At 45.7% G+C, this 27588-nt stretch overlaps 1 protein-coding gene across 4 annotated transcripts in view; it reads left to right on the forward strand.

Annotated features, from left to right (window-relative positions):
* The window catches only part of LOC147640174 (uncharacterized), a 64431-nt gene extending 40243 nt beyond the window's left edge, over positions 1-24188 (forward strand). For 2 of the 4 annotated variants that reach the window (XM_086778095.1, XM_086778114.1), the window contains 9 exons: positions 3982-4202; positions 4330-4423; positions 4738-4851; positions 5494-5570; positions 12861-12956; positions 13939-14050; positions 23195-23284; positions 23599-23706; positions 23819-24188. In XM_086778095.1, the coding sequence (XP_086634221.1) occupies positions 3982-4202; positions 4330-4423; positions 4738-4851; positions 5494-5570; positions 12861-12956; positions 13939-14050; positions 23195-23284; positions 23599-23706; positions 23819-24037 (1131 nt within the window). In that variant the 3' untranslated portion in view covers positions 24038-24188. The remainder of the gene's footprint in view (positions 1-3981; positions 4203-4329; positions 4424-4737; positions 4852-5493; positions 5571-12860; positions 12957-13938; positions 14051-23194; positions 23285-23598; positions 23707-23818) is intronic. The other 2 variants (XM_086778102.1, XM_086778105.1) reach the window with 2 other exon arrangements.
* Positions 24189-27588: the final 3400 nt, after the last annotated feature.

Genomic DNA, 27588 nt, shown 5'->3' on the forward strand with positions numbered 1-27588 from the left:
CCCTCTCTATGTCTACGCAGCTCCAGCAAGTATAATCCAAGGCATCTCTGATCCTGGTATCTCATGACTCTAGAGAGAGAGAGAGAGAGAGAGAGAGAGAGAGAGAGAGAGAGAGAAGAAGAAGAAGAAGATTGTATTATCGTCCACTGAGGGCCAAATATGACCCATGGGACCAACAAACTAGTACAAGACAAAAAAAATGTCTCCTTCTGTTACTATGAAGGGTAAAACTAGTAAGCTAGTGTGGCATAATGTGACTCAAGCTCCTCTCTATGTTTGAAGAGTAGAGTGATAAATGCCCCCAAAACAGTGGGTGTGGTTGTAAGCAATACTTGTGGCAGCTGTGTGTGGCCTTCAAGGAGTTTGCTGAAACCGCCTCGAATATGTGTAGATTGAGGACAAACCATGATCTGTGAAGAAATGAAATGATATATTAACGTCTCTAAGAGCCCATAATGGCCTATGAGAGCAAAACTGAGAGAACATCTGAAGTTGGTGTCTCATCAAAGAGAACAACTAAATGAGACTAAAAAGTACAATAAATTGATTGTCTTACAGTTATAAGAGCAGAATTGTAAGACTCCGAGATGATACTGCGTAGAGAATATTGGAGAATACTGGAAAATGTATATCAGGTAGATCCATGTATGCTGATCAGTTGAAGTGTTGCCCTCTCCTTAGATCAAATATCTCTGCCATGGGGCTGTCTAGAATGGAGAGGTTGTAGAAGCGAGGTCTAGAATGGAGAGGTCGTAGAAGCGAGGTAGGCACCTCCGATGTGCGGAGCAATAATGGCTCTGATCTGGCGATGGTGAGGATGCCGTGGTCGGGATCCTGTTGGGTGTGGCCGACGAGCAAGACATAAGATAACTGCTCTATTAGTGGTGACTCCCTGGGAGCGTGGTCGGTGCCCTGATGGCCCAATGGAGGAGGTATCAGGAGGTGTGTGGGTTGGGTTGCTGGTGCTGGTGCCAAAGAAATCTGTTAGGGTCCTCTGTCTAGGTACATCATGGCTCGGTCTCCTGTGTATCACCCGTGTAAGTGGTCCGAATCCCTCTCGGAAGAGGTAGTGGAATCTCCCCTGTATCTCATAGTAAATTGGGCAATTGAACATATAATGGGCCTCATCCTCTACTGCTCCTGTGATGCATACTGTGCATGTCCTCTCATGTGGGATATCATTAGCTTTGCCACTCTCTACTCTGAGGCAGTGGGAGGATTACCCTGAGCAGGCCGATCGTGATACACATAGCATGTGACATGTGTATCCGCCTCAACCAGAACCGATCTGATGGTGGAGTGAATGTCAGGCCTCTGTGATGGGAGCGTGACATGTCGGCGGAGAACCTCACGAATCCGTCTCCGTGTGGTGGAAGGTCCTGATGTTCTAGGTCGGGGACGTCTGGCTTGCAAAATGGATCGAGCTCTCTCACTAAGAACTCCTTTGGGGCGTGGAGCTGGAGCGTGGGTACGGGTGGTGGGCTTTGATGTCGTAGTAGAGGATTTGTTGTGGGAAGTGGATTCCGATGTAGATGTATGTCCCACAAAGAAATCCGTGATGGCTCTCTTTGAGGTGTCTTGTCCAAGCTGGGGTTGGTTCTCAACATGCTGCCTCCACACTACATCCTTGTGTCGTCTACTAAGAAAGAAAGATACATTAAGCATCTACTAAAGACCCAATGGGCCTATGGGACCAAAGTGATACAATAATGTCCATGGCATATCTCATCATGGAATGGAAAATAAAACAGAAAGAAAACATAAACATAGCTATCTCACTGGGGTGATACAAAACTGTCCATGGAAACTCATCATGGAATACGAAGAACATAGAAACATGAGAGCAACATCAGCTCCGAGTAGATGGTATGCCACTCTCCAAAATATCAAGCATGGGGCTAATGAGTATGGCCGAGAGGTCTGCCTCAGCTATGTCACGTGGAAAGGTAGCTTGATGGCGGTGGAGCATGTCTTGGATCTGGAGCTAATGAGGTGACCGTGGTTGACAGGGGGGCCGAGGGCGTCAGGCACACTGGAGTGCGGAGGCTCAGTCCGAGGTAACTCCTCTCGGGCGAGGTAGGTCTAGAGCAGCTCGTGGAGGGTCCACAAGATCCACTATGTCGGTGTCCTCCACCTCCTGGGTCCGGAAGAAACTGGTGATGGTTGGCTGGCGAGGGAGGGGGCGGGGTGGCTGGGGCCGAAGCTCTCTCAAGAAGGTGTCCCTGTGTCTGCGGCTCAAGCTGGAAGAGGCCTAGGCAACGCTGGTCCTGGAAGTCAATGATCCTGGAGAGTGGACCAAATCCCTCACGAAATAGACAATGAAACCTCCCGTGGATCTCATAGTATACTGGGCAGCGGCATATGTAATGCTCCTCCGTCGTCTCAACCTATGTGTGGCATAATCGGCAGATCCTATCCTCTCTGGCTCTCTGTATGAGCTTCCCGGCTCTAAAGATGCGCTCAGCTCTACCTGTCTCCACTCTGAGGCAGTGGGATGAAACCCGTATTTGGCCAATGGCAATCCGCATGGCATGGGACATGTGAACACTCAAGTAGCCCGGTTGTTGGATGAATCCATCCTCAGTGAGTGAGGAAGTGATCTCTTTAGAAGTGCATCTTCATGGGGAGCTTCCAGAGGTGTGATCCGGAAGAGAGAGAGAAAGAAAGAAAGATATATTAAGCGTCTACTAAAGACCCAATGGGCCTATGAGACCAAAGTGATACAATAATGTCCATGGCATATCTCATCATGGAATGGAAAATAAAACAGAAAGAAAACATAAACATAGCTATCTCATTAGAGTGATACAAAACTGTCCATGGTAACTCATCATGGAATACTAAGAACATAGAAACATGAGAGCAACATCAGCTCCGAGTAGATGGTATACCACTCTCCAAAATATCAAGCATGGGGCTAATGAGTATGGCCAAGAGGTCTCCCTCAGCTATGTCACGTGGAAAGGTAGCTCGATGGTGGTGGAGCATGTCCTGGACCTGGAGCTGATGAGGTGATCGTGGCCGACGGGGGGGCCGGGGGCGTCGGGCACGCTAGAGTGCGGTGGCTTGGTCCAAGGTAACTCCTCTTGGGCGAGGTAGGTCCGGAGAAGCTCGTGGAGGGTCCACAAGATCCACTATATCGGTGTCCTTCACCTCTTGAGAGAGAAATCAAATGTTACATTAACGTCTTCAAAAGGCCAAAGTGACCTATGAGACCAAAGTTACAACCATGTGACATCTGATACAGTGTCTGGACAAGAAAAGAAAGAACTGAAGGTCAGTATCTAGCCCTACAATACATCAGTAGGGAGCATCCGGAAGTAGCAACTATAGAGAGAGAGAGAGAGAGAGAGAGAGAGAGAGAGAGAGAGAGAGAGCTTTTTTACGTCGTAGCAACTATGCCAAGAGCCCTAGAAGGACTATCCTATTATGGTTAATGCCTAACTAGTATGGTTGCTACTATTCTATTCTATTATGGTTAATGCCCTAACTAGTATGGTTGCTACTATTCTATTCTATTATGGTTAATACCTAACTACTATGGTTAATACCTAACTACTATGGTTACTACATAATACCTAACTACTATGGGTAATACCTAACTACTATTATATTCTATTATGGTTAATACCTAACTACTATGGTTACTACTGATTAATACCTAAGTCCCACATCGGGGTGCAGAAGGGTAGTGCAAGGGTCCCTTTTTATTACACACACATCCGCCCAAGAGAGAGGTTTTTTACGTCGTAGCAACTATGCCAAGAGCCCTAGAAGGACTATCCAACAATGCTGGACTCGAACCCAGGTGGATCCATGCCAACTTAAGGGCCCTTGCACTAGACACTTCTGCCCCATGTCAGGGTGCAGAAGGGTAGTGTGAGGGTCCCTTTTTATTACACACACGCACCCGAGAGAGAGAGAGAGAGAGAGAGAGAGAGAGAGAGAGAGATGTTTCAAATTTGTACATAAACTGTGAAGGTGAAAGAGGAGCTACGAGAATGTACAGTGGATGCTCAAGTTGCAAATCATCCATTGATGAAAAAAGCCTCTGAATCAAAGAGGACCTCTGCAGAGCAAATGAGACGATCAAGGCAAGCCAATAATGACAAAAGAAGGGCAGATGGTGTGAAGGACTCAAAGTTATTATGGGAGAGGGCAGAGGAGCTTGAAGCTAGAGCCTTAAAGGATGTTCTTGATAGGTGAGAACATAGTTCCTTTGTTGTGCGGCTTGACTGTCAGGTCTCTTATTTTCCTAGTGTTTTCTCATACTTATGCTTCCCTCTAGCCATAAATGGGTTACAATTTGGAGTTCCACTGGACACTCAGGGCAGATGTTATCGCTTCTACTTGTATTGGAGCTGGAGATCAAGTTCTGATGAATCGTTCCTTCAGTATGTGTGTGATTGATGAAGCAACACAGGTTGGAGTTTAGGTCTCTTTTGAAAGTTTGATTTGCACAGAACCCTCTCTTTTTAGATACTGCTCACACGGTTTGGAATGAGATTAAAAGTGCACTCTGAGCTGAAAAGGGGGGTGGAGGGGTGCACCATTGATAGAGGATAACATCGAACATTGACAAAGTATTGTGGGATTAGCTGAATGGTTTTTTATCAAATTCTCCTGGCTATTATCTTAGAGATTTCAATATTGTATAAAGCTGCATGTTTTAATGGACTGGTTTGCTCATTGGACTATAGATTATTGCTAATGTACATAGATGCTCCATGCTTCTAGGCAACTGAACCAGCAACTTTGGTGCCAATATTGAGGAGTGGAGCAGATAGCGTTGTGCTGGTGGGAGACCCTGTCCAACTTCCACCTACCGTCTTGTCTTCAGAAGCTCTGATGGTTAGTGCTTTTTAAGATGCCTATAATATGATTAATTCTGTAACGTTATAAAAAGTTTAGGTGCTAGCTTCCTTTCTCTCATCTAGATGTATGCATGTACCCACTGACTAGATCCCAAATTTCTCATTAGCACTTGGATTTTTTTAATCCCACATGATAGATGGTCTAAAAGTCTCCCATTGGGCAGTAGGAAGTCTTTCTCTCAATGTATTGTGCCAAGGTCTTACAGGTGCCCAAGGAAGTACAAATAGTTGTGAAAATGCAGCTTATGCTAAGCATCTGATCTTTACCACTACGAGGGGTCCACCCCATAATCTGGCTAGCAAGTGGAGGCTCTTAAGAGTGCTTCCTGTCAAAGGAGGAACTTATGAGTGCAGGTCTGCCTGTTGCTGGGTTACTCCAAGCGCAGGAGCAATGGCAGAGAAGGCACTTAGGCTCCAAGTGAAGGGTATCACGTTGGAGTGCTGTAAAGGCGTAAGCTCAAGTTTTGGCACTACCCTGCTATGGACCTTGGACATCAACTGTGCATAAATAAAATAAATCATATTTTCAGATATATTATTTGGTAAGCACAGATATAGTAATGTAGTCTTTGATCATCATCCACAATAAGAGGGTGTGACTGCTGCTGTGTATCTGCAGGCAGGTTTGGATGTCAGCCTTTATCAGCATCTACAGGAATGTGGTCTAAATCCCTGCTTTCTTGACACTCAGTACAGGTAACTACGTTCGTTCCTGATCCATAATGCTTTGTATATATGCAGAAGCCTCTCTTGTCAATTTCGTCTCACTGCTTCTCCATTTCAATGGTTACTCATTATCAGAGCATGTTGCTGGGCATGGGGTCTTGGAATTCTGCTTTGCGATATTTGAATTAAGGAAATATTACTTAGGTTATTAAAATTTTATATATGCTAAAGATAAAATTGCATAATAAAACAAAAAGGAAATAATTGATGCATTGGTTTGGTCTACTCAATCTTTTACTGCTCGCATAGTGTACACTGTAGAGTAAGCCATCCACATAAACTAGGAAACACTACCTTCCTAGGGTGCATGTAAAGGAGGAGGCAAAAGTTCTAGTTAAGACGAAAGAAAAATCAAGTTGGAAGAGAAGGGGCACATCTAAGAAAGCTGTACACGTGAAGTTCGAGAACCACCAAGAGGGCGGATTATTTTCCAGGCACAAGATCCTGCATTTAGTAAGGTAATGATACATGTAATAGAAAAAATATCACCCCTCTTTTGAGGTACAAGTCTCAGAGGTGGGAACTTCCTCCCTGACTGACCGCTTTGGGAGGGAGATTATGTATGAGGAGGTGCTGGAAGAGTGGCACGGGTATTGTAGCCCCACGTGAACTCATCTGCACTATGGATAAGAAAAGCCCAGAAATCCAAATGGGCAAGAAAGCATCTCTCCCACTAGGAGACGATCAGTAGCCTTAAAACCTGGAAGATTTCAAGGGTGCACTTGTAACTCGCAGCGGGTGCCCGGGGGACTAGGGCCTTTGACACACTTGTTGATACCATCAATGCATATTAAAACATTTAAACATGGCCACAGCCTTAACACATATCCATCATCACTTTGCATAAAACATAAAAGCTAGACAAAACATCCACAAATGCTGAAAATGGAGCTTGCACGTGTGACACCGCACAGAGGTCGGAATGGGCCGACCCCCCCCCTCCCCCCCCCCCCTTGGAGTATTTTATTACCCAAGGAGAATAATATCATGTACAAGCTTTGAGGGCCTTACTCTCCCCACGGGAGATGCCGGATTATCCATATACAAATGCCATAACACAGCCCAACACGAGGCAACCAAGCATATAATCCATATACCTCTGTGTGGGTACCGATTCTTCCCCAAAAACCACGGGTCTTCATGCAATAGAAAGGGTACAGCAAGTACAACTCTCCATTCAGTCGGTATAGCAGGTACAGCCGGTACAGTGGCTGGTACAGCTAGTATGGTGGTTGGTATAGCAGGTACAACAAGTACAGAAGCTGGTACAGTCGGTACAATGGGTGGTACATCAAGTACAGAAGTTGGTACAGCCAGTACAAGGGCTGGTACAGCAGGTACAGTGGCTGGTACAGCAGGTACAACAAGTACAGAAGTTGGTACAGCCAGTACAATGGGTGGTACAGCAAGAAAAGAAGCTGGTACAGCCAGTACAAGGGCTGGTACAACAAGTACAAATGTTGGTACAACAAGTACAATGGCTAGAAATCATAATAAATGATTAAATACCCTTGCCTTCAGTATTTCTTCGCGATGGAAGCCTCCAAAACAGTCCCCAACAGCTGGTATTCTTCATGGGCAGCCTTCAAGAGAGAGAGAAAGAGAGTAGCCATCATTAGGGCAGCCTGTAACGGTGGTAGAGGCTAGTGTGCAGCAAGAGAGCCTCTATTAATGAAGAGAGAGGGCTCCAATTTATAGATTTGGGCCTCCCATGAGCTAAAATGGCAAGAGAAGGCTACAATGACAAGTGGAGAGCCACACAATAGCTGAAGTGACAAGTGTGAGGCCACTTGTCTCACTTTGATCCACTTTCTAACAAGTGTCAGGCCACTTGTCTCACTTTGGTCCACTTTCTTGCCACATGTCCCAATCTAAGAGATGGGTCCTTCCATAAACTTTATCTCTAAAAATATCCTAACAGGTAGACATTCTGTCATAGGCACTTTGCCGACTCTTGGTATCTCCTCAATTCCAGATGTAATGACGCGGACAGAATTTCCATCGGAGTCGGGCCAAAAATAGCAACTCTCCTAAATTTTAGGAGTGTGGTCCTTTGTATTCTAGGATAATCCCCCATTTCCAAAGCTTGTACTTTCCAAATATTTAAACATCCTGGAGTCCACCAGACCCCTTTCAGACTAGGAAATGTCCAGGCTGGTGACATCCTCCCCAATGTAACTCGCAGCGGGTGCCTGGGGGACTAGGGCCTTTGACACACTTGTTGATACCATCAATGCATATTAAAACATTTAAACATGGCCACAACCTTAACACATATCCATCATCACTTTGCATAAAACATAAAAGCTAGACAAAACATCCACAAATGCTGAAAATGGAGCTTGCACGTGTGACACTGCATAGAGGTCGGAATGGGCCGACCCCCCCCCCCCCCCCCCCTTGGAGTATTTTATTACCCAAGGAGAATAATATCATGTACAAGCTTTGAGGGTCTTACTCTCCCCACGGGAGATGCCGGATTATCCATATACAAATGACATAACACAGCCCAACACAAGGCAACCAAGCATATAATCCATATACCTCTGTGTGGGTACTGATTCTTCCCCAAAAACCACGGGTCTTCATGCAATAGAAAGGGTACAGCAAGTACAACTCTCCATTCAGTCGGTATAGCAGGTACAGCCGGTACAGTGGTTGGTACAGCTGGTATGGTGGTTGGTATAGCAGGTACAACAAGTACAGAAGTTGGTACAGTCGGTACAATGGGTGGTACAGCAAGTACAGAAGCTGGTACAGCCAGTACAAGGGTTGGTACAGCAGGTACAGTGGCTGGTATAGCCGGTACGGTGGCTGGTACAGCAGGTACAGCAAGTACAAAAGCTGGTACAGCCAATACAATGGGTGGTACAGCAAGTACAGAAGCTGGTACAGCCAGTACAAGGGCTGGTACAACAAGTACAAATGTTGGTACAACAAGTACAATGGCTAGAAATCATAATAAATGATTAAATACCCTTGCCTTCAGTATTTCTTCGCGATGGAAGCCTCCAAAACAGTCCCCAACAGCCGGTATTCTTCATGGGCAGCCTTCAAGAGAGAGAAAGAGAGTAACCATCATTAGGGCAGCCTGTAACGGTGGTAGAGGCTAGTGTGTAGCAAGAGAGCCTCTATTAATGAAGAGAGAGGGCTCCAATTTATAGATTTGTGCCTCCCATGAGCTAAAATGGCAAGAGAAGGCTACAATGACAAGTGGAGAGCCACACAATAGCTGAAGTGACAAGTGTGAGGCCACTTGTCTCACTTTGATCCACTTTCTAACAAGTGTCAGGCCACTTGTCTCACTTTGGTCCACTTTCTTGCCACATGTCCCAATCTAAGAGATGGGTCCTTCCATAAACTTTATCTCTAAAAATATCCTAACTGGTAGACATTCTGTCATAGGCACTTTGCCAACTCTTGGTATCTCCTCAATTCCAGATGTAATGACGCGAACAGAATTTCCATCGGAGTCGGGCCAAAAATAGCAACTCTCCTAAATTTTAGGAGTGTGGTCCTTTGTATTCTAGGATAATCCCCCATTCCCAAAGCTTGTACTTTCCAAATATTTAAACATCCTGGAGTCCACCAGACCCCTTTCAGACTGTGAAATGTCCAGGCTGGTGACAACACTTGCAAAATCATCAAGGTAACGGAGTCATCAAAGTGATTTGGGCATACTTCATTCATTTATACAGTCACTGGGAGTCCTGTAGGGTAGCAGAAACGGCCAGGTTTTGGGGGCATTTGTGATGCCTCTGAAGCTGTGATCTGAAGAAAGTTAAGGCGGAGTGCCATCTGCCTCGTAGAGAAGTGTGTTGCCCATCTCCATCGCCCAGGAAATCATTTCAGATGAGATGAGGTGAGTAATGTGATGCTAGTGTGTGAACGCAACCGCCAGATGCAGTGTGCTGCTGAGCATTTCCAAAGGCAATGCCATGGGGACTCATATGCTGCCCTAAGTACCACACCCGGCTGGTCTACTCATTGTGGCCATCCAGGCTGAACTGGAAAGCCATGATGTACTCTCTCTGCCATAGAGAAAAGGAGACCTAGACACAAAACTACTCAGGAGGTGTTGTCCAAATTCGGCGATGGTCAGGTGGCACAACCTTTTGGTCGTGCTAGCGTTGTTGATCTGCTCTAAGCATAGAGAATAAAATCCAATTCTTGTAAGTATGGGCTCCATTTCTCTTCAAATGATGTGGGATGCGTGCTCAGCTGGTGGGTAGTGGGCAAATATGCGAAGTTGCTCTATATCATGGGCATGTAATACTCTCCTGCTCGGTGTTAAAACAACTTTTGCAACGGGTCAGCTAGAGTTTGGTCCAAGCTCTTGAAATACTAGCTGTGAATTGGAATCTGTTTGGTGCAGCTTAGTGGAACTGAAGATTTTATCGCATTCCTGGCATCCATGGTGCTGCCAGCTTGGGTGTGCAACCTGCTATGCGTCACCCAAGAATGTATTCCAGGGGATCCTGCGTAGCTGTAGACCATGGACAGGAAGTTTATGACACGAAGATGGTCTACCACGCCCAAGCCCCCTTGATGTTGAGGTAGGACGATGGTGATCCAGGAGACTCTAGCCCGGGCATTGCAGTTGTCTGACCAGAGGTAGTTCTCAACTAGCTGCTAGATTTAGCCAATGCAAGAGCAAAAGAAAAACCATCAAAAGGTACTGTACCACATCCCGACACGGAGAATTGAACATCCAGTCCCACATGGAAGCCAACGATACTAGCAAACATGCTCATGCCGTGCACATGGTGAGTACATAGGTTGACGTGTCAAGGCCTTCGGCACACTTTGGTGGTATGGGACATTGGGTGAAGACCAACCTCTTCCATGCCTGAGGAATAGTAGACCCGACCCCCCCACAATGGCTGACACCTATCCCAGACCTGGACCCCCCAAAGTGGTTGGGTGTGTTTATTAGGCATGATATTCTATTGGCAGTCCATGGAGCGGATGAGGGTTGTGGTTTGCTCACTTTTTCTTTTGGTCCCCATGGCAGATTAGAGAGATCCAAGCCTCACTTGGAGGATTTCAGTGGCTGCACCTTACAGAAGGTGAGGGTGATTGGATTCTAGGCACATGAGTGGAACATAGATCCCCCGCCGGCCAAGGTGGTCGGGGAGAGGCTCTGGCAGCTATGGATTTGGGAGAGCCGACCTGCTTGCAGTGGGACCTGGGATAGTGGACTTGGCGTGATCTTGCTAATCGGGAGGAGACTCTGGATGCCCCCCTTTTTTGCATACACAGCGTGGCTAGGCCATAGGATTCAAATCCCAGAGACTGATGGCACTCTGGCAGCAACAATACATTGGCAGTCAGGGCCTCTCCCAGCACTCTCTCTCGGATTTTTGGAAGAGGCTCTAGGACATTTTTCGGCCTTGAAATATCACCCTCTTTCTTTGGCTGATGGCACATAGGAGCTTGGCCGTAGGCACATGGTTGGCCATTGGAGGTTGACCAACAGCTTGCCTATCGTACGGCCACCCTTGGGAGTCTCAGTGCCAGCCGGAGGAGAAGTGCATCTTTCTCTACCTCTTGATTACTTGTTTCCCTGCCCCGTACATGGAGGCGAGGTTGTATCTAGCCCTTCGTGGCTGTTTTTGTATTTAATTAATAGAAGGATCTTTTTCCGGGGGGAAAAAAAGACCAAGCTCTGCTGCTGGTTCTGGGAGTGGAGATTTTCTGACTTGATTCTAGCGCTGGAGGTAATTCTATAAATCTTAACGGCAGCTGCAAACCTTGTCAAGTTGCATTTGGTGCAGGCTAGATAGGCCGCAATACCATTAGCAAATTGTGTTTCAAGTACTTATTCAGGTTTTTTTGGGGAGTCCTAATCGATCAAGCCCTGGTGAGGCTCTATCCCTGCTGACTCTCTAGTGAAGTGAGATCCCTGTGCTTGTAATCCCTGAAAGTGAGTAGCTGTTGCGGTCTCTGAAAGGAAGTCACTAACTTGAGAGAGAAAGAAAGGTCCAGACTAGGAGATGGATTAAATGAGACTGCCTCTGCGTATCTGGGTAGTAAAACAGACTGTTTGAAATCCTCTGGGTCTGCCGTCTGCCATACTGCTAGGGGTCATCTAAAGAATGGATGTTGTTGATTCTAGTAACAGAGTGATTCAATAGATCACCATGGCAGCTGCAAACCTTGTGGGCTGGTGCCGGGGCTAGATAGGCTCCAATTCATGGTTCATAATTGCTACTCAAATGGCACAGGCCAATATGTGCCTCAGATGGCCATGCCCTCAGAAGCTAGCATAGCTTTATGGAAGAAAGATGTGGATGTAGTGTTAGGATTTGGCATGTGTCCTAAATGATACTTGGATTTTGTAAAGTGTTTGGTTGCACTCTTGCAAGGATGATTGGATATGCCATGACATGTATGGTACATCATGTGGGCTGAGAGAGGGGAGGTGAGAAGGTTCTTTTTTTGGGGTTTTTTTTTTGTTTTTTGTTTTTTGGTTTTTGGTTTTTTTTTTTTTTTTTGGGGGGGGGGGGGGGTGCTCACAGGCCATGAGAATGGGCAGGCTGCTTGCAGGGTTAGCAGGGACCTCTTGGTTATTAGGGGGAGTATAATAAGTCAGGAGATTGACTTGCTAATCAGACTTATCAAGAATTTCTTTTAAAACGAGTGAATATTCTAGAATATTTTAGAAGAATTTTGACACTTGTTTTCTCATAAGCGGGAACCATAAACTTGTTGGGATTTGTTCTACTCTTCCAACATTTAGCTAACTATTCCCACATGGCAGTTTTGATACCAAACAAACAAGTTTGGTTTTCCCTCCACAAATCGAAATCTAATCTTGATGATGAATTGGGAAATGGAGCAAAACAAAGGAACAATCACAAAATATCAGGGACAACAAAGTGCTATAACTGCAAACAACACGGCTGTAGAAAGATATAATGTCCTTTTCCCTAAGGTAACATGTCCTTTGCAAACTTGTTTTCTCATATTCGGGAACCATAAACTTGTCGGGATTGGTTCTACTCTTCAACATTTACCTAACTATTTCCCACGTGGAAGTTTTGATGCCAAACAAACAAGTTTGGTTTTCTCTCCACAAATCAAAATCTTATCTTGATGATGAATTGGGAAATAGAGCAAAACAAAGGAACACTCAAAAAATATCAGGGACAACAAAGTGCTATAATTGCAAACAACATGGCCGTAGAAAGATATAACGTCCTTTATTCTTAAGGCACTATGTATCTGGCAGGCCCTAATCTGCTCAAATTGTGGCAGGATGCATCCAGAAATTGCAGCATTGCCTTCCAGATTGTTTTACTCCGGAAAATTGAAGTCGCATCCTTTGCCGTCGGACCGGCTAGCTCCTAATGGGTTCGTATTAAATGTTTTGGACTCTTTCTTCTTAAAGATATATTGCAGTCATTTTAATGGTTTCAAATGATAAGGGGACGTGTTCAAGGTGGATTGGAAACAGTTTTTTTGAGACTTCCATTCGATCAGATGCTTTTGATCTGCCTTTTTCTCTTCACACCAATTATTTGGGTGCATTTAGTGCTAGTACCGTAGAGCACATGCCAATACAGGAGATGCAGTTTAAGGAACCAACTCATATAAAATAGGGGATTTTTGAGCCCTGAGGAATGTAGTAATAGGCATTACCAGATGATGACCACCAAGTTGATGATGCCTAGAGTTTTTGCAGTTGGAGGAATCATCTTCAGCAAGGTTACTCTTGGATGAGCGTCAGTGGATCCATATTGAGGTGGGTTTGAGGAGGGGCAGGGAGCTTAGTGTATGCATGTCATATAGGAGGATATAAGAACATGCTTTAATTCTTTGCTCAGCATATTACGAGATTGGAGTGAGACACCATTGTCTATTGAGAGGTCAATTCTCTATGCAGTAATCTGGTGGCTCAGGATTACTAATGGAGCTCAGGATTACTAATGGAGTGGTGAGTTGCGAGGCCATTGAGAGTGATATCAAACTTGCAGACAAGAACACACCAGTAAGATAAGCCACATCTCCACCAAAACACTCCTTTCTTTCTAGGGAATGGCAAGGGTAGAGTGCAGGAGAACGATGACAATATGCCACAAGAATGCCTGGTCAAAGCTCAAGGCCCCCTAGGAGGCTTCTCTGCCCAAGAACTACATTCACTACCAAGAGGAGACCATAGAGAGCCCAAAGGAGGCACCCTTCACACTGGACCATATCTTCAGCCATCATCGAGGAGATGAAACAGAGGACAGAAACTGTTATGCTGCTTTGTGGATTTCTGGGAAGCCTCATATGGAGGACTTAGTAAGACACGAAACCTCAGTAACTAGCTTTGTTGTTTTGCCTTTTTCAGATTCCCTTGGCCAAATAAGATGAAGCCAATTGTTTTTATGGATTGTGTCAATGGAAAAGAGGAATCAACATTGGAGAGCAACTCTTGGTTTAATCATGTTGAGGCCACACAGGTTTGATTACTTTTTTTTTCTTTGTTTTTTGCATTGTTCAAGTTTTAATTGTAAAGGATGAACTATTGTTGCTTCAAACTCTGTGTGTGTGTGTGTGTGTGTTTTTGTTAAAGAGGGGGGGGGGGGAGCAAAGATTTCGTCAGCCATTTCCGTTTTGGGAACGGCACATTTCAACCGTTTCCCCGTGCCTTTTTGGCTGTTTCCCCGACAACACCTGCTCAAAATTCCAATTTCAAAGCGATATTAGCTTATCTTCTGTTCTTTCTTCTCATCGATCCTTTCCCCTAGTTTCCAGTCATATACTCTCCTACATTCTTGCATCCCCATGTATTTCTGCTCTCTTACCCTTATTTTGCATTCCCCTTGCTGATTTGGAAGAGAGGAGGGGGGGGGGGGGGTGGGGCGGTGGGGGAGGGGGGTGCACTTGTGTCCGTGACGGTGTGTAGTAAGTGACAAGCCAGTTTTTTACCTTGGCCTGCAATTCACACTACCTGCCATAGTTGTGGGAAACTCCCAAAACTCCAGGTTTTTGGGCCATTTCAGGAGTTTCAGGGGGCCTACGATCCGAAACACATTTCGGCAGCCATTTTTGTTTTGGAAACGGCGCGCTTGAACCGTTTCCCCCCCCCCCCCCCCCCCCCCCGTTTCTTCTCATTGATCTCCTTTCCCCTTGTTTCCAGTCACTCTCCTATGTTCTTGCATCCCCATGTATTTCTGCTCTCCCCCTTGTTCTTTCCCCTTCCCCTTGCTGATGTAGCATTTCCTTGTTTCAATTGCCTCAAAATTTCCGTTTACATCTCTATTTTCCCCATTCCCCATTCCCTGTAACTATGTTACCTGCAAGCAGATTTACAATGAAAGGAGTTTCGCAATGGAGATTCAATCCCTCAGTGGACTTCTTGCTTAGTGCTATTTTATCCATCTGTTTTGCTCCATCTACCCACTTCCTCACAGCTAGTTTCAATTTCTCTCTTTGTGTGTACGAACACAACAAAAAGAATTAAAACCATTCTCATTCAAAGACCATCCCTCTACTAGCATGTGTTTCTAAATGCCATTGAGAACTACTAGTAAGTACTAACTTCCAACAATTTGCAAGATAGTGGCCCACTCATTGCATGGAGTAGACAACATGGGTGTAGGTCACCATCCTAACATCTCAAAAGGGAGAAGCTCACCATGGAAGCTTGTGCCATAGACATTAGGGTAATGTATATCATAAAAGATATCAAAAGGTATGAAAGATACAATATCCTAGGGCTGGTGCCTTTTATATTCCCAAGGCCCCATATGCCCTACACAACATATGTGCAAATGTCCCTAAGCCCCCATATGCCTAGGCCCATCCCCCGTATGTATGTGCACACTAAAATCCCTTCATTACAAACATAGTCACAAGAAACGTTTGGAGGTTTTTAGGGTTTTGTTTCGTCCCTCATCTAAGCAACTGCGAGGTTTTGAAAAATCAATAATTCCATAAAGTATCAAATACTTAAAGAACTTATAGTAGCCATCTAAAAACATAGTGTAATGATGAAAAAATGGTCTCTTCTCACACATCTCAGGGAACCATCCTTCTTTTGGTGAGGCATTATGGCAATTTTGCTTGATTAGATGCCTCAAGTGGTTCAATCAAGGACTCTTAAGAAATTGAAGAAGAGAAGGTAGAAATTGGGAAAGATTTTAGACATTGAAGGAAGAAAAAGGGGAAAGAAGAGAGGAGAAGAAGAGAAAAGGAAAAGAAGAGCAAGGGAGAAGAAGAGAAAGGAAGAGGAGGACAATGAAGGAAGGAGGAGTAGAGGTGAAAGAAGTGCAAAAGGTGGAAAAGGAAAGGAGGGAGGCAAGAGAAGAAGAGGGAAGGAAGGTGATGAGGATATGGAAGAAAAACAAAAATTAAAAAATCATAGAAAAATCAGGGAGAAGAAACAAAACCTGAAGTTTGGGTGAAACTGCCGTATTGAAGAGGTTTCGAGGTTTTTAAAAACCGTTTCGAAGTTTCGAGGTTTCAAAAGCTAGAAACATGTTTTTTTGTTACTATGATTACAAACCATCCTCTCCTATAATGATTTCGTCCTCGAAATCGAAGGGTGGTCATGCACAAAACAAATACCAAGGCTATATACAAAGAGCCGAATACATGACCTTGTGTCACCATCGCAAAACACCAATACCAATACATGAATCTCATGACTCCCGGGGTCAAATGGAAAAGATAATGGACTCCTATGGATGATGAGGCTAGTCGGGTATCTTCTAGGGTCAAATGAAAAGGATACGAATGTCGCCCCGAAGATAAAGCAATCCATACACATCAGGATCATCATAGTCATCACTAAAAAATGAAGAGGTATCCTCACATGAAAGATAGATGGTATCATCTCCTTAAATATCATCTATGGCATCCCCAAGGCCTCCAAGGTTATCCTCATAAACATGGTCTATCTCCATCAATGATGTCCCTATGTGACCTACATCCCATGATAAATCTATCTCTAATAGTATAGGATCTAAGGAGATGTCTAGATCAAATGCAAATCTCTCAAGATCTATGCTATACGATCTACTACCGGTATGATCATTATCCCATCAAATCAATGACCATGTCATCCTCACAATCTCTGAAATCATGATCATGATCATGGTCTGTGTCCATCAATGGAATCCATGTATAACCTATATCGCAAGATAGATCAACCTCTCTAATCACTGGATCCAGCCCCAATCAAATACAAAGCTCTCTATATCCATACCTACCTCTCATACGAGGTTTAATTTGAGAAAAATCGTCACTACTCTCATGCACTATCCCTGACTTCTTAAATACATGAACTCTATCCACACGAATACTGCCAAGAATGCTATGAATACTAGGAGTAGTAGTCGTATCAACGATATCTCTACAAATAGAAATCCTATAAGAATGCCTACTGCATCTAACACTAAGAACTCAGGTCTATGCTCATAGGTGTCTCTATCACTCGTATGCAGAGTATCACTATCCTCAAGTGTGCTAATGGATACACCTATCCCAAATGCTCTAATGGATGCGTTACTAATCAAATGCACACCACAGTCCCCCCCCCCCCCCCCCCCCCCCCCCCCCCCCCCCCCGTGGTCCCTTGTGAGGGGTGCCTCCAGGGGAGACGTTCGACCGTCCTTGACCCTCCCCGTTCCTGGCGCGTCCCGAAATGGCGTCCCCACGTCCCATTCTCCCATCACCTGTATCCCTGTGACTATGGGGGGTGAGGATGGCTCTGGGGAGGGATTGTTTGGGGGATGTTGCCTGCGGGGGACGGCGATGATCTGTTGTGCAGTCTAATGCTTATTTTTATGACCATTTTATGGCAGTTGGGGGACGCCATCTTGGGGGCCTTTTTGGCCCATTTTGGCCCATAGTCACAAGGGCCATAGTGGCCCTCTTGCCTTGCCTCTTCGAGTCTTCAAGACTCTTGCCTATCTATATAAGAAGAAGAACACACACACACACACTTCCTCACACACACACCTATAAGGCTCAAGCCTTCAAGCCTTAAGTCTTATTGCTCATTGCTCAAGAGTCAAGCTTGAAGCGGCAAGCCACACACACACAAGCACTCTAGTCTCTCTCCCTCAAGCCTCTTCCAACTTCCAAGCCTTTCACACAAGCACTCTAGTCTCTCTCCCTCAAGCCTCTCTCTTCCTCTCTCAAGCTATCAACTTTCAAGTGACAAGCCATCTTCAACCATGGCATCCTCCTCACGTGCCGGGGCTGCCCATAGGACTACGGGATGGACATGGTGGGAGGAGATTAACTACACTCCATCCGCTCATGGAGGCGGTTCTCGGCCATGGGCATGCAAGCTTTGCCTGTACTGGCGAACGGGTGGCGCCAACAAAATGTGAGCCCATCTCTTGCATGAGAGTGGGCATGAGGTGCGGATTTTCACGAATGTCACACCCGAAAAGAGACCAAAACTTCTCGACAAGGCTTGCCGTCTATGAGGCGGTCGAAGCGGCAAGAAGGATACCATGAGTGACCGTGGATCCCGCGATGATGGGGTGAGGAATTGAAGCCTCGGCCTCTGTGATGGAGTCATGTGGTGGATCGGGCCGATCGGCATCATGCACGCCATCACCTTCACCATCGAGTCGGAATGTTGCTCCATCCATCACACCGGCACCCTCCATCTTCACGGCCTCTCAACCCTTGTGCAACCCACAACGACAATCTACACTTGGGGAGAATTGGAACCCCAAGTTGAAGGAGGCGGTGGATACGGCGGTGGCCAGCTTCTCCTTCCATGACCACATTGCCTCTCAAGAGCTAGGTAAGTACGATCGATCATCGCCAATTCATCATTCATGTTTTCATCATACTAGTCCCCTTCTCATTAGTAAATTGCTTTCTTGAAAAGGTTGGAATACTTCAAGGCCATGGTTAAGAATATTGGGGAGGTTAGATCATTGGCCCCGAGCATGTAGTCGGCTTTGGTGCGGATGGGGAGCCTTCGAATAGGGTGGCAGGAGCTATCTTCCAAGGTATATATGGACATGTCACGGTGTCCTTTTGTATGGCTCATTGCCTAAACAACCTCCTCAAGGACATAGGGGCATTGCCATGGATCAGCCCGCTCATTGAGGAGGTTAACACCATGGTCTTCTCTATCCTCAACCACCTATGACTTCGGTATGAGTTTCAACAAGAGGTCCTCTCCCTCTCTCAAATTTTCCGACACCCGGTTTGCCTACAACTTTCTCATGTTGGGCCGGTTGAAGGATTATAGTGGTGCTTTGAGGGGGCTTTTTCCTTAGCGACGAGTTTGTTGACATGCAAGAGTCCCGTACAAACACCGGCCGAGAGTGCAGGTTACGGGCGGATGACGCCTCTTGGTGGGAGAGTGTGAAGACCACGGATGCCATGGTGAGGTCCATAGTCCACCTATTGAGGATTGTAGATGCTATGCAACCATGCACAGGCAAGGTCTACGAGGCCATGGATCGCATGACAAATATGAGGAGATCCATGCCTTGTGTCTAGGAAGGTGGAATTTCTACTACTCTTCATTGCATGCAGCAGCTTATGTGGTGGACTTAGAATTCCAAGGCAACAAGCAAGAGAGCGACTGGGAGGTGAGCGTTGGGTGGAGGATCATCTTGGACCGTTTTGTGCCTGATGCATCGGTTAGGCGCAACAATAGGGACCAACTTTCCATGTACAGGTCATTTCATGGCTCCTATGGTAGTCATGATGCATAGATCGACGACTCCGAAGTTGGTGCTGCTCTATGGTGGGAGGACTTTGGTTCGGATGGACCGGAGCTATAGTAGTTGGCCACTCGCATACTTAGCCAGGCCGTTAGCTCCTCTTTCTTGGAGCAACTTTGGAGTACCTATGTTGATAGCCTGGCTAAGTATGCGAATGGCCTCTGAGGAACCGACTTGGGGTAGAGCGTGCCAATGACCTTGTCTTCGTCAGCGTGAACTTGCGAATGCTTTGCAAGAGCGTGACCAAGAAGGCAGATTCCTTCGACGAGTGGAAGATGAGTCAACAAGAGGATGAGGTGCAGCAGCAGCATGTGTTACGACCCTGTGTTTTTCCCTTTGGACAACAAGCAGGTGGGCACGGGCACGGGATGGACAGTGTGAACAGGCATCAGTTGGATATGAAAAGGAAACTCATATATGGTGGCCAGCCCAAGTGTGAAAGGGGACAAAAAGGATTTTAATAACCTTTGATGACTTAAAAATAATTATTGAAGGATGCGTTTTTCTATGATTGCTTTTGGCATTTTTGAAAAGCGAGTCGCCTTTTTAAATAAGTGAAGGGTGGTGCATGGAATATTGTGTGACAGCGAGCGCATCCCTTTGAGCAGGTCGCCGTGTGGAGGCTGCACGTGTGGAAGACCAGGGCGGCTGCTGTGCGCATGGGCTTCATGCAGGGCTACTGCGCACAAGGGTGACCAGGGCAGCTGCTGCTGCGCATGTACTACAGGCTGCTGCCCATAGGCTACAGGGTGCTACTGCTGCGCATGGGTTGCAGGCAATGCGCGCCAAGATACATGCGGTCAGGCCCCTAGCATGTGACCACTGGTAAATGGAACAAGGGGCTCTAGACCAAAGGTTGCTGAAGCCACTCCTCTGAGGCAAGTGGAACTATCTGTCTAAGGGCTAGCCTGAGATGATCCCTAGCACGAAGCATAGTTGTTATGAGGTGCGCCTCTAACCATTAGAGGCGTTCGAGGCGTATGAGTCTTCCGAGGCGTTCAAGGCTTTGTTCGAGGCGTCTGGGCATAGTTGATTTTTTTTTTACCGTTTCTGGATTGTGTTTGTTTCTAACCATTTGGGATTTTCCTGTTTCTACCCGTACGACCCTGGATATGATCTTCATGATCTGCTGCATTCTTAGAGTTTACCAGGATGTCATCAAAGAAGACAAGAACAAATTCATCCAAGTATTCTCTGAGAATTTCCTGCATGAGGTGATTGAACGTCTATGGGGCATTAGTTAATCCGAATGGCATGACTGTGAATTCATAATGCCCATAGTGAGTATTGAAAGTTGTCTTTGGGATATCTTGTTCCTTGATTCTAATGTGGTAATACCCGGATTTGAGATATATCTTTGTGAACATTTGGATTCCACTTAACCGATCCAAAGTTCATTGATCCTAGGGATAGGATACTTATTTTTAATTGTTAACTAATTTAATCCTCTATAATCAATACAGAGTTTTAACGTTCCATCTTTCTTTTTCTGAAAGAGAACGGGCGCATCCCAAGGTGAAACACTGGGTCTTACGAATCCTTGCTCTAGCAGTTGCCTTAACTGCTCCTTAATTTCTATGGCTTCTGGAACCGGCATTTTGTATGCACGCTGGGCTACTAGTTGAGCTCAGGGGGTTAGCTCTATCTCATGATCTACTTCACGAGTCAGAGGCATCTCAGTCAGCTCTTTTGGGAATACATCAGCGTACTCACTTAGCCATTTTGGTTCCATAGCCTTGCATTTTCCATCTACTAGATTCATTTTTACGACATAGATAGCTTGCCTCTTTCTGAGTCCCTTTAACAATTTAGAAGCTTTGACTCCTTTCAGATTTCTGGAAGAGGCTTTGGGACAGCTTTTGGCCTAGAAAAATCACTCTCTTTCTCTGGTTGATGGCACACAGGAGTTTGGCGGTCGGTACTTGGCTAGCAATTGGAGGTCAGCCAGTAGCTTGCCCGCAGTGCGGCCACCCTCAGGAGTCTCAGTGACATTGCTTTTGGGATTTCCCGAAGGCTCAACAGATTTGGCAACGGACTCTCCGCATCTTTGCTATGGATAAGGCTTGACATCTCGGAGTGGTGGTGGCAAACTAGGTTCTTGCCACCATGTGGTATATTACTTCTTGCTCGGCCTTCTCTCGGGCTTGCATTGGTTAGGTTCAGCGGCGGTTGATCCACAACTTTTTGTGGGCTGGTAGCGACAGGAGGCTGCCTTGGCTAAGGTGGCCTGGAGAATGATCATTCAACCGTGCCACAGAGGGGTCCTGGGCAGCATTGACCCCGCCATTCAGAGCCGTGCCTTGTTGGGCAAGTTGATTGTTAGAGGACTTCTCCCAAGCGGTGAGCCTCCTAGCTAGGATATCAGCCCGTACACTGAGTCTGGGGGCCCTTGGCCGTAGAGCACTAGATGGATCTTCACGGAGATGAGGGCCCGTGGCCCAGCTTTTGAGTACAGATTTGCAGCCAGCCTATTGCGAGCTTGGGACCACCTCAAGCTGGCCCTCCAGCAGTCTGTTCTGGTAGCCTCTGAGGAGCATCTTCGACAGCCCTTGATTTGAAGCCCCTTGATCCACTTACCTAGTGGTCACATGCTTGGTGCTCGGCCTCATGTATCTTGGGGAGCTTTGAGTACGGGACCTGCTAAGTCCCTTGGAGATTGGCTTGCATTCAGATAGCTTCCCCTAGTGGCTCAGGAGAGAGACCTGACTGGGATTCAGAGTAGAGACAGACTCAGCCTTGACATCGATTCTACCATTCCTCCGCAGTGGTTGATCCCCCCGCAGTGGTTGGGAGTGTTTACCAGGCATGATATTCTCTTGGTAGCTAATGGCACGGATGAGAGTTCCACATTGCACACTTATTCGACTGGGCCTCATGGTAGATTAGTGAGATTAGAGCCCCCCTTGGATTCACGTTACAGAGGGTGAGGGTGATTAGATTCCATGCACATGAGTGGCACATCAACCCACCTCCAGCCAAGGTGGCCAGGGAGAGACTCTGGGGTTTATGGAATTGGGAGAGCCAGCCCATCACGCACCTCCAATGGGACTCGGGGGAGTGGACTTGGTGTGATCCTGCAGACAGGGAGGAGCCTCCGGGTACCCTATTCTTTGCATACATTGCACGGCTAGGCCATAGGATCCAGATGCCCGAGGTCGAGGACACTCCGGCAGCAGCAGGACATTGGCAGTCTCAGGGCCTCTCACTAGGCTTTCCCTCAGATTTTTGGAAGAGGCTCTGGGATAGTTTTTGGCCTCAGAAGATCACCCTCTTTTTGTGGTTGCTAGCACATAGGAGTTTGGCGGCTGACACGTGATTGGCCATTCATGTTTGTGTGGCCCTCGTTATGAGTAGTAGCCATGATTGGGCAGTCCGGGCTCCCGGAATCCCCATATTTTCAGGGGAGGGTGACCTGGGGGGGCCAGATGGTTCAAAGACGGCTTGGATTAGATTTGGCACAGTGCCAAATAGGCTACATGCTAATTGCATTGGCAAACGGTAAGTAGAGTAAAATTTGGAGAAAATCAGAACTTAGTGAGAAGGAATAGTGGGTGATATCTTGTGAGGAGAAAGGGTAATGAAAACCATAAGGAAAATTGGTGTTTCCATGTTGTTGGTGTGGAGATGTCTATTCCTTGCTATTGACTATGACTGAATATCATCATCTTTGTGTTGCAGAAAGTCACTCGGTTTCCCACTTACGTTTGTGTGTCATTAATTGACAGTTTTGGCTGGAAATATCATATTCTACTTTATTTCATTTCTTTTGTTACCCCCATGATAAGTTAGTCTACATAGAAGGGTGCTCCACGTGCATGTTGAAAAATCCTCAAATGCTTTTGCACTCTTGGTTCTTTGTGTAAACTCATTTACATGCTCATCCTTATGCGAAACTTGCAGGTTCTCAAGGTTTTGCAGCTTCTCAAATCTGGCAATGATATAAAAGGTGGATGGGAAGGCATTGGAGTCATTGCCCCATATAGTGCACAAGTAAAGATCTTTTATCATAAAGTATTTAAGTTAAAAACCGAAACACATTTGATCATATAACCATGATGGAAGTGTAGCCAGAATGTGAGGGATTCTAGAGAGGTAAATTGGATTTGAACCTCCCAAAGCCTACACTGGTGCATTGCTTAATGTCTCGTGCGTTGCACAATGCCTACTACTACTACATATATAATATGGTAGCAAACATGTCGTGCTTTGATTTTTTCATCTTCTGAGTGATTTCCTATCTTTGAACTACATCCTGCATGCGTCAAATTCCAATTGACTTTATGTACATGTAATACTTTGAACAGGTCAGGTTACTGCATGATATGCTGTTCCTTAATGGTAAGGATAGGCATGATAAATTTTCTGGCCTTGAAGTGAAGACTGTGGATGGCTTTCAAGGACGAGAAAAAGAGGCAAGTTTGTTGGTGTTCTCAAGCATTTTTAAGACATGATTTTTTCACTCATGGTAACATCCGAAAAGCTTAAAGAGGTACTTTATGGATGATGTTTAGTTTCAACTTGCAGGTTATTGTTTTCTGCACGGTCCGATCGAACATGAGTGGCCAACTTGGCTTTGTCAGTGATCCTCGTCGAATGAATGTGGCATTAACCCGAGCAAAATGTGGTTTGGTGGTGATAGGGAACGCCAAGACACTAGAGTTTGACAAGAACTGGGCCAATTGGCTGACTCAGTTAAGGAAACAGAAGCTTGTGTGTGTTATTGACTCTTCAGATAAAGTCTAATAAAGCAGGGATCCTACATAGTTATTGCTCACCACCACTCCACACACACCCAATGAGGCACAGAACATGTGAGGATTCATGAGAAAGTTGGAAAATCCTGCCCCTAGTCTGAAAACCTGCTCTTTTTGAAGACGACATCATGTAATTTCTTTTTAAGTGATACAAACTACCGCTGGCTACCCTTCTCACAAGAGAAAAAAAATGTTCCGTGCAACGAGGAGGCGTTGCGTTGGGTTCAAGACTCTGGGTGAGTGATGGAGAAAACCCCACCCCCCCGAGCCTTGTAAGGTTCACTATTGCATAACCTCTGCAAGCTTCTGCGTTGGTTTTGTCAGCCATCACCATCCAGACCCTTCCTGCACTCGCTGCACCTGGATGAGCCTATGAAGAGTCCTGCCCACCTTAACCTGCAGCAGCCTCGTTACCACCTACTCCTCCCTTGTTGCCCCTTCTAGAGTGCCAGAAAACTATCTTTCAAGACTGTATGCCTAGGTAGAGAGAGCACACGCGAGTATATCTAAATCATTGAAAATGGTAGGTAGAAAGAAAGATATATTAAGCGTCTGCTAAAGACCCAATGGGCCTATGAGACCAAAGTGATACAATAATGTCCATGGGGGGTGATACAAAACTGTCCATGGAAACTCATCATGGAATACTAGGAACATAGAAACATGAGGGCAGCATCAGCTCCCAGTAGATGGTATACCACTCTCCAAAATATCAAGCATGGGGCTAATGAGTATGGCCGAGAGGTCTCCCTGAGAGAGAAAGAAAGAAAGTTATATTAACGTGTACGGAAGACCCAAAGGGCCTATGAGACCAAAAGTAATACAATGGTACCATGGATATATTGAGCTATAGAAAACTGAAAGAAAAAGTAAAATGAAAACATTTGATAGTACATGTGATCAATAGATGATCCTATGTAGAGGTACGGATGGTGGGCTTTGATGTAGATGTTTGTACCACAAAGAAATCTATGATCGCTCTCTATGAGGTGTCATGTTAGAGCTGGGGCTGTCTCTCAGCATGTTGCCTCAACACTACATCCTTCTGTCGTCTGAGCTCCATCAAGCACATGCCCAAGCACCTTTGATCCTCAAATTGTATCACCCGTGTGAGTGGTCTGAATCCCTCTCGAAAGAGGCAATGGATTCTTCCCCGTATCTCATAGTAAGCCGGGAAAGTGAACATTTAATGGGCCTCATCCTCTACTGCTCCGGTAGTGCATACTGTGCATGTCCTCTCCTCATGTGGGATATCCTCAGCTTTGCTAGTCTCTACTCTGAGTTGGTGGGAGGATACCCTGAGCTGGCTGATCGTGATACGCATAGCACGTGAGATGTGTATCTCTATGTATCCTGGGATCTCAAAGAATCCATCCTTGGAGAGTCTCAAGAAGTGATCCCTGTAGAACTCACTCTTCTTACCAATCTCTGAGGACGAAGACACCCATGTGTGGTGTATGCGAGCGAGAGAGAGAGAGAGAGAGAGAGAGAGAGAGAGAGAGAGAGTTATATGAATGTCTTCAAAAGACCCAATTGGTCTATGAAACCAAAATAATGTGTACATAGTGGTCTATTGAGACCAAAATGAGAAAGAAAGATACTAAGTGTCTACTAAAGACTTAAATGGGCCTATGAGACCAAAGTGATACAATAATGTCCATGGCATATCTCATCATGGAACAGAAAATAAAATAGAAACAAAACAAAGCTATCTCACAGGGTGATACAAAATTGTCCATGGAAAGAAAGTCATATTAAATGTCTCCTAAAGACCTGATGGGCCTATGGGACCATAGTGATACAATGCTATCCATGGTATGTCTCATCATGAAAAAGAAAAATAAACAATTACAAATAACATAGCCCTCTGGCCAATGAGGTGATAGCCCAAGTGGTGAAGGTCTTTGCCTAGGAATAGGAGGTCCTGGGTTCAAAACCCCTCAAGGTGCTTACTCGGTGGCATTGCTTGGGCGGATAAAATGCACCTATAGGTGGTGAAAAATGGTGATCTTGGGCCTAAGGCTAGTCGAAAAAATAAAAAATAAAACAAAATAACATAGCTCTTTGAAAGTAGAGGTTGATACAATGATCATTTAAGTACATGGGGTATAAGCACTACTACAAGCGACTCTCATCAAGGAGTACACGAGAATATGAAGCATGTAGGGCACATCATTCTCCACTAGAGGACTACACCTCTCTCAAGTATGTTGAGCATGAGTGGGAGCTCTGAAGGTGCAATCCATGTGCTGTGTATGTGGAGGCTAAGGACGTTGAACTGGATAGTTCGGTGGGGGAAAAGGGGAGTCCAGGTTGTATTGAAGAGGTGGAAGGTAGTCCATCTAGAGCCAGTGTCCTAAAACCCAAGTGGAAACTCTGGCATACCATGCTCCAGTGTCACCCACCTCAAGTGCAAGTTGTGAGGAGTCTAGGACAAGCCTTCGGTATTTTCAGGGGATGATTATAATGATGCGGTGGAGGTAGATGGTTGTATGAAAAAGTGTCCATCATGACGTGGGGCCTCCTCTACACATGCTGCCAATCCTGCTTTGATAGATATGGTCCCCAGAGTGGTGCTCCATACATCAAGGCTGGTGTAACGAGGGTGTCAAAGAAATAATCCTTCAGGCTCTTGGAAATGGACCTAGAAGCACTGCCACTCAAGTAGGGCCAAAGCTACATATCTTTGTGTCACTCTAGTGTATGTTGCTGTGGTCATGGTAAAGCGGGGGCCACTAAAAGTAGCTCTGAGGTACACGTATCTCCACCGGGCATCCCCTATAAATTTGAATTTATAGGGGCGGGAAGTGTTGAAAACCATGACCTTGGTTTTACCAAGGTTAACAGTGGGATTTCATTGTGTACAAAAAACCTGTAGAGCATCCAGGTGTCTCTGAAGCCCCTTAACTGAATCTGATATGAGCACATTGTCAGTTGTGTAGAGTAGGAAGGGAATGAATATGCTTGCAAGTCGAGTGTGTGGCTTGCCTTATCTGTCAATGAAGCTTGTGACCTCATCAATGTGAAGGCCAAGGAGAGTGGGTGATATAGGGCAGCTCTGTTTCACCCCAAAAGTACTAGATATTTCCATCCCTCTTGGGACTCTCACCCGTCCTGTGACTAACTCATAAAGAGTGATGATGCTCCAAATCATGTTGGATGGAACCCTAATGTCATGTAGCGCTGGAGTAGTTGGGCTTGGTTATCAAAAGATTTGCGGAAGACCACAAAGCAACAATATATGGATGATGGCTTGAAGGGTGAAGATGTAGTCAAGGGTAGAGTAGCTCATGAGGAAGCTTCCTTGCCCTCGGTCCCTACATCCGTGTCTCTGCAAAGTCTCTCTAGCAGTGATCAGTTCCGCATCCCCTCAACAGGTCTGGGTGTGCATGTTGGCTCTCGAAGTGGCTTTTAAGTTGTCTACAATCCGCATGATGGGTTAAGCCGATGTTTGGGCTACCTCGTCCTCAGTTCGGCATTCCTTAGTCACTTGTTGGCAAGTTCTTGGTGAAGTTTGCATTGTAAAGAAGTTCTCCAAAG

The sequence above is a fragment of the Cibotium barometz genome, chromosome 3, assembly GCF_041138505.1.
Source record: "Cibotium barometz isolate CiBa-2024 chromosome 3, ASM4113850v1, whole genome shotgun sequence".
Taxonomy (NCBI): domain Eukaryota; kingdom Viridiplantae; phylum Streptophyta; class Polypodiopsida; order Cyatheales; family Cibotiaceae; genus Cibotium; species Cibotium barometz.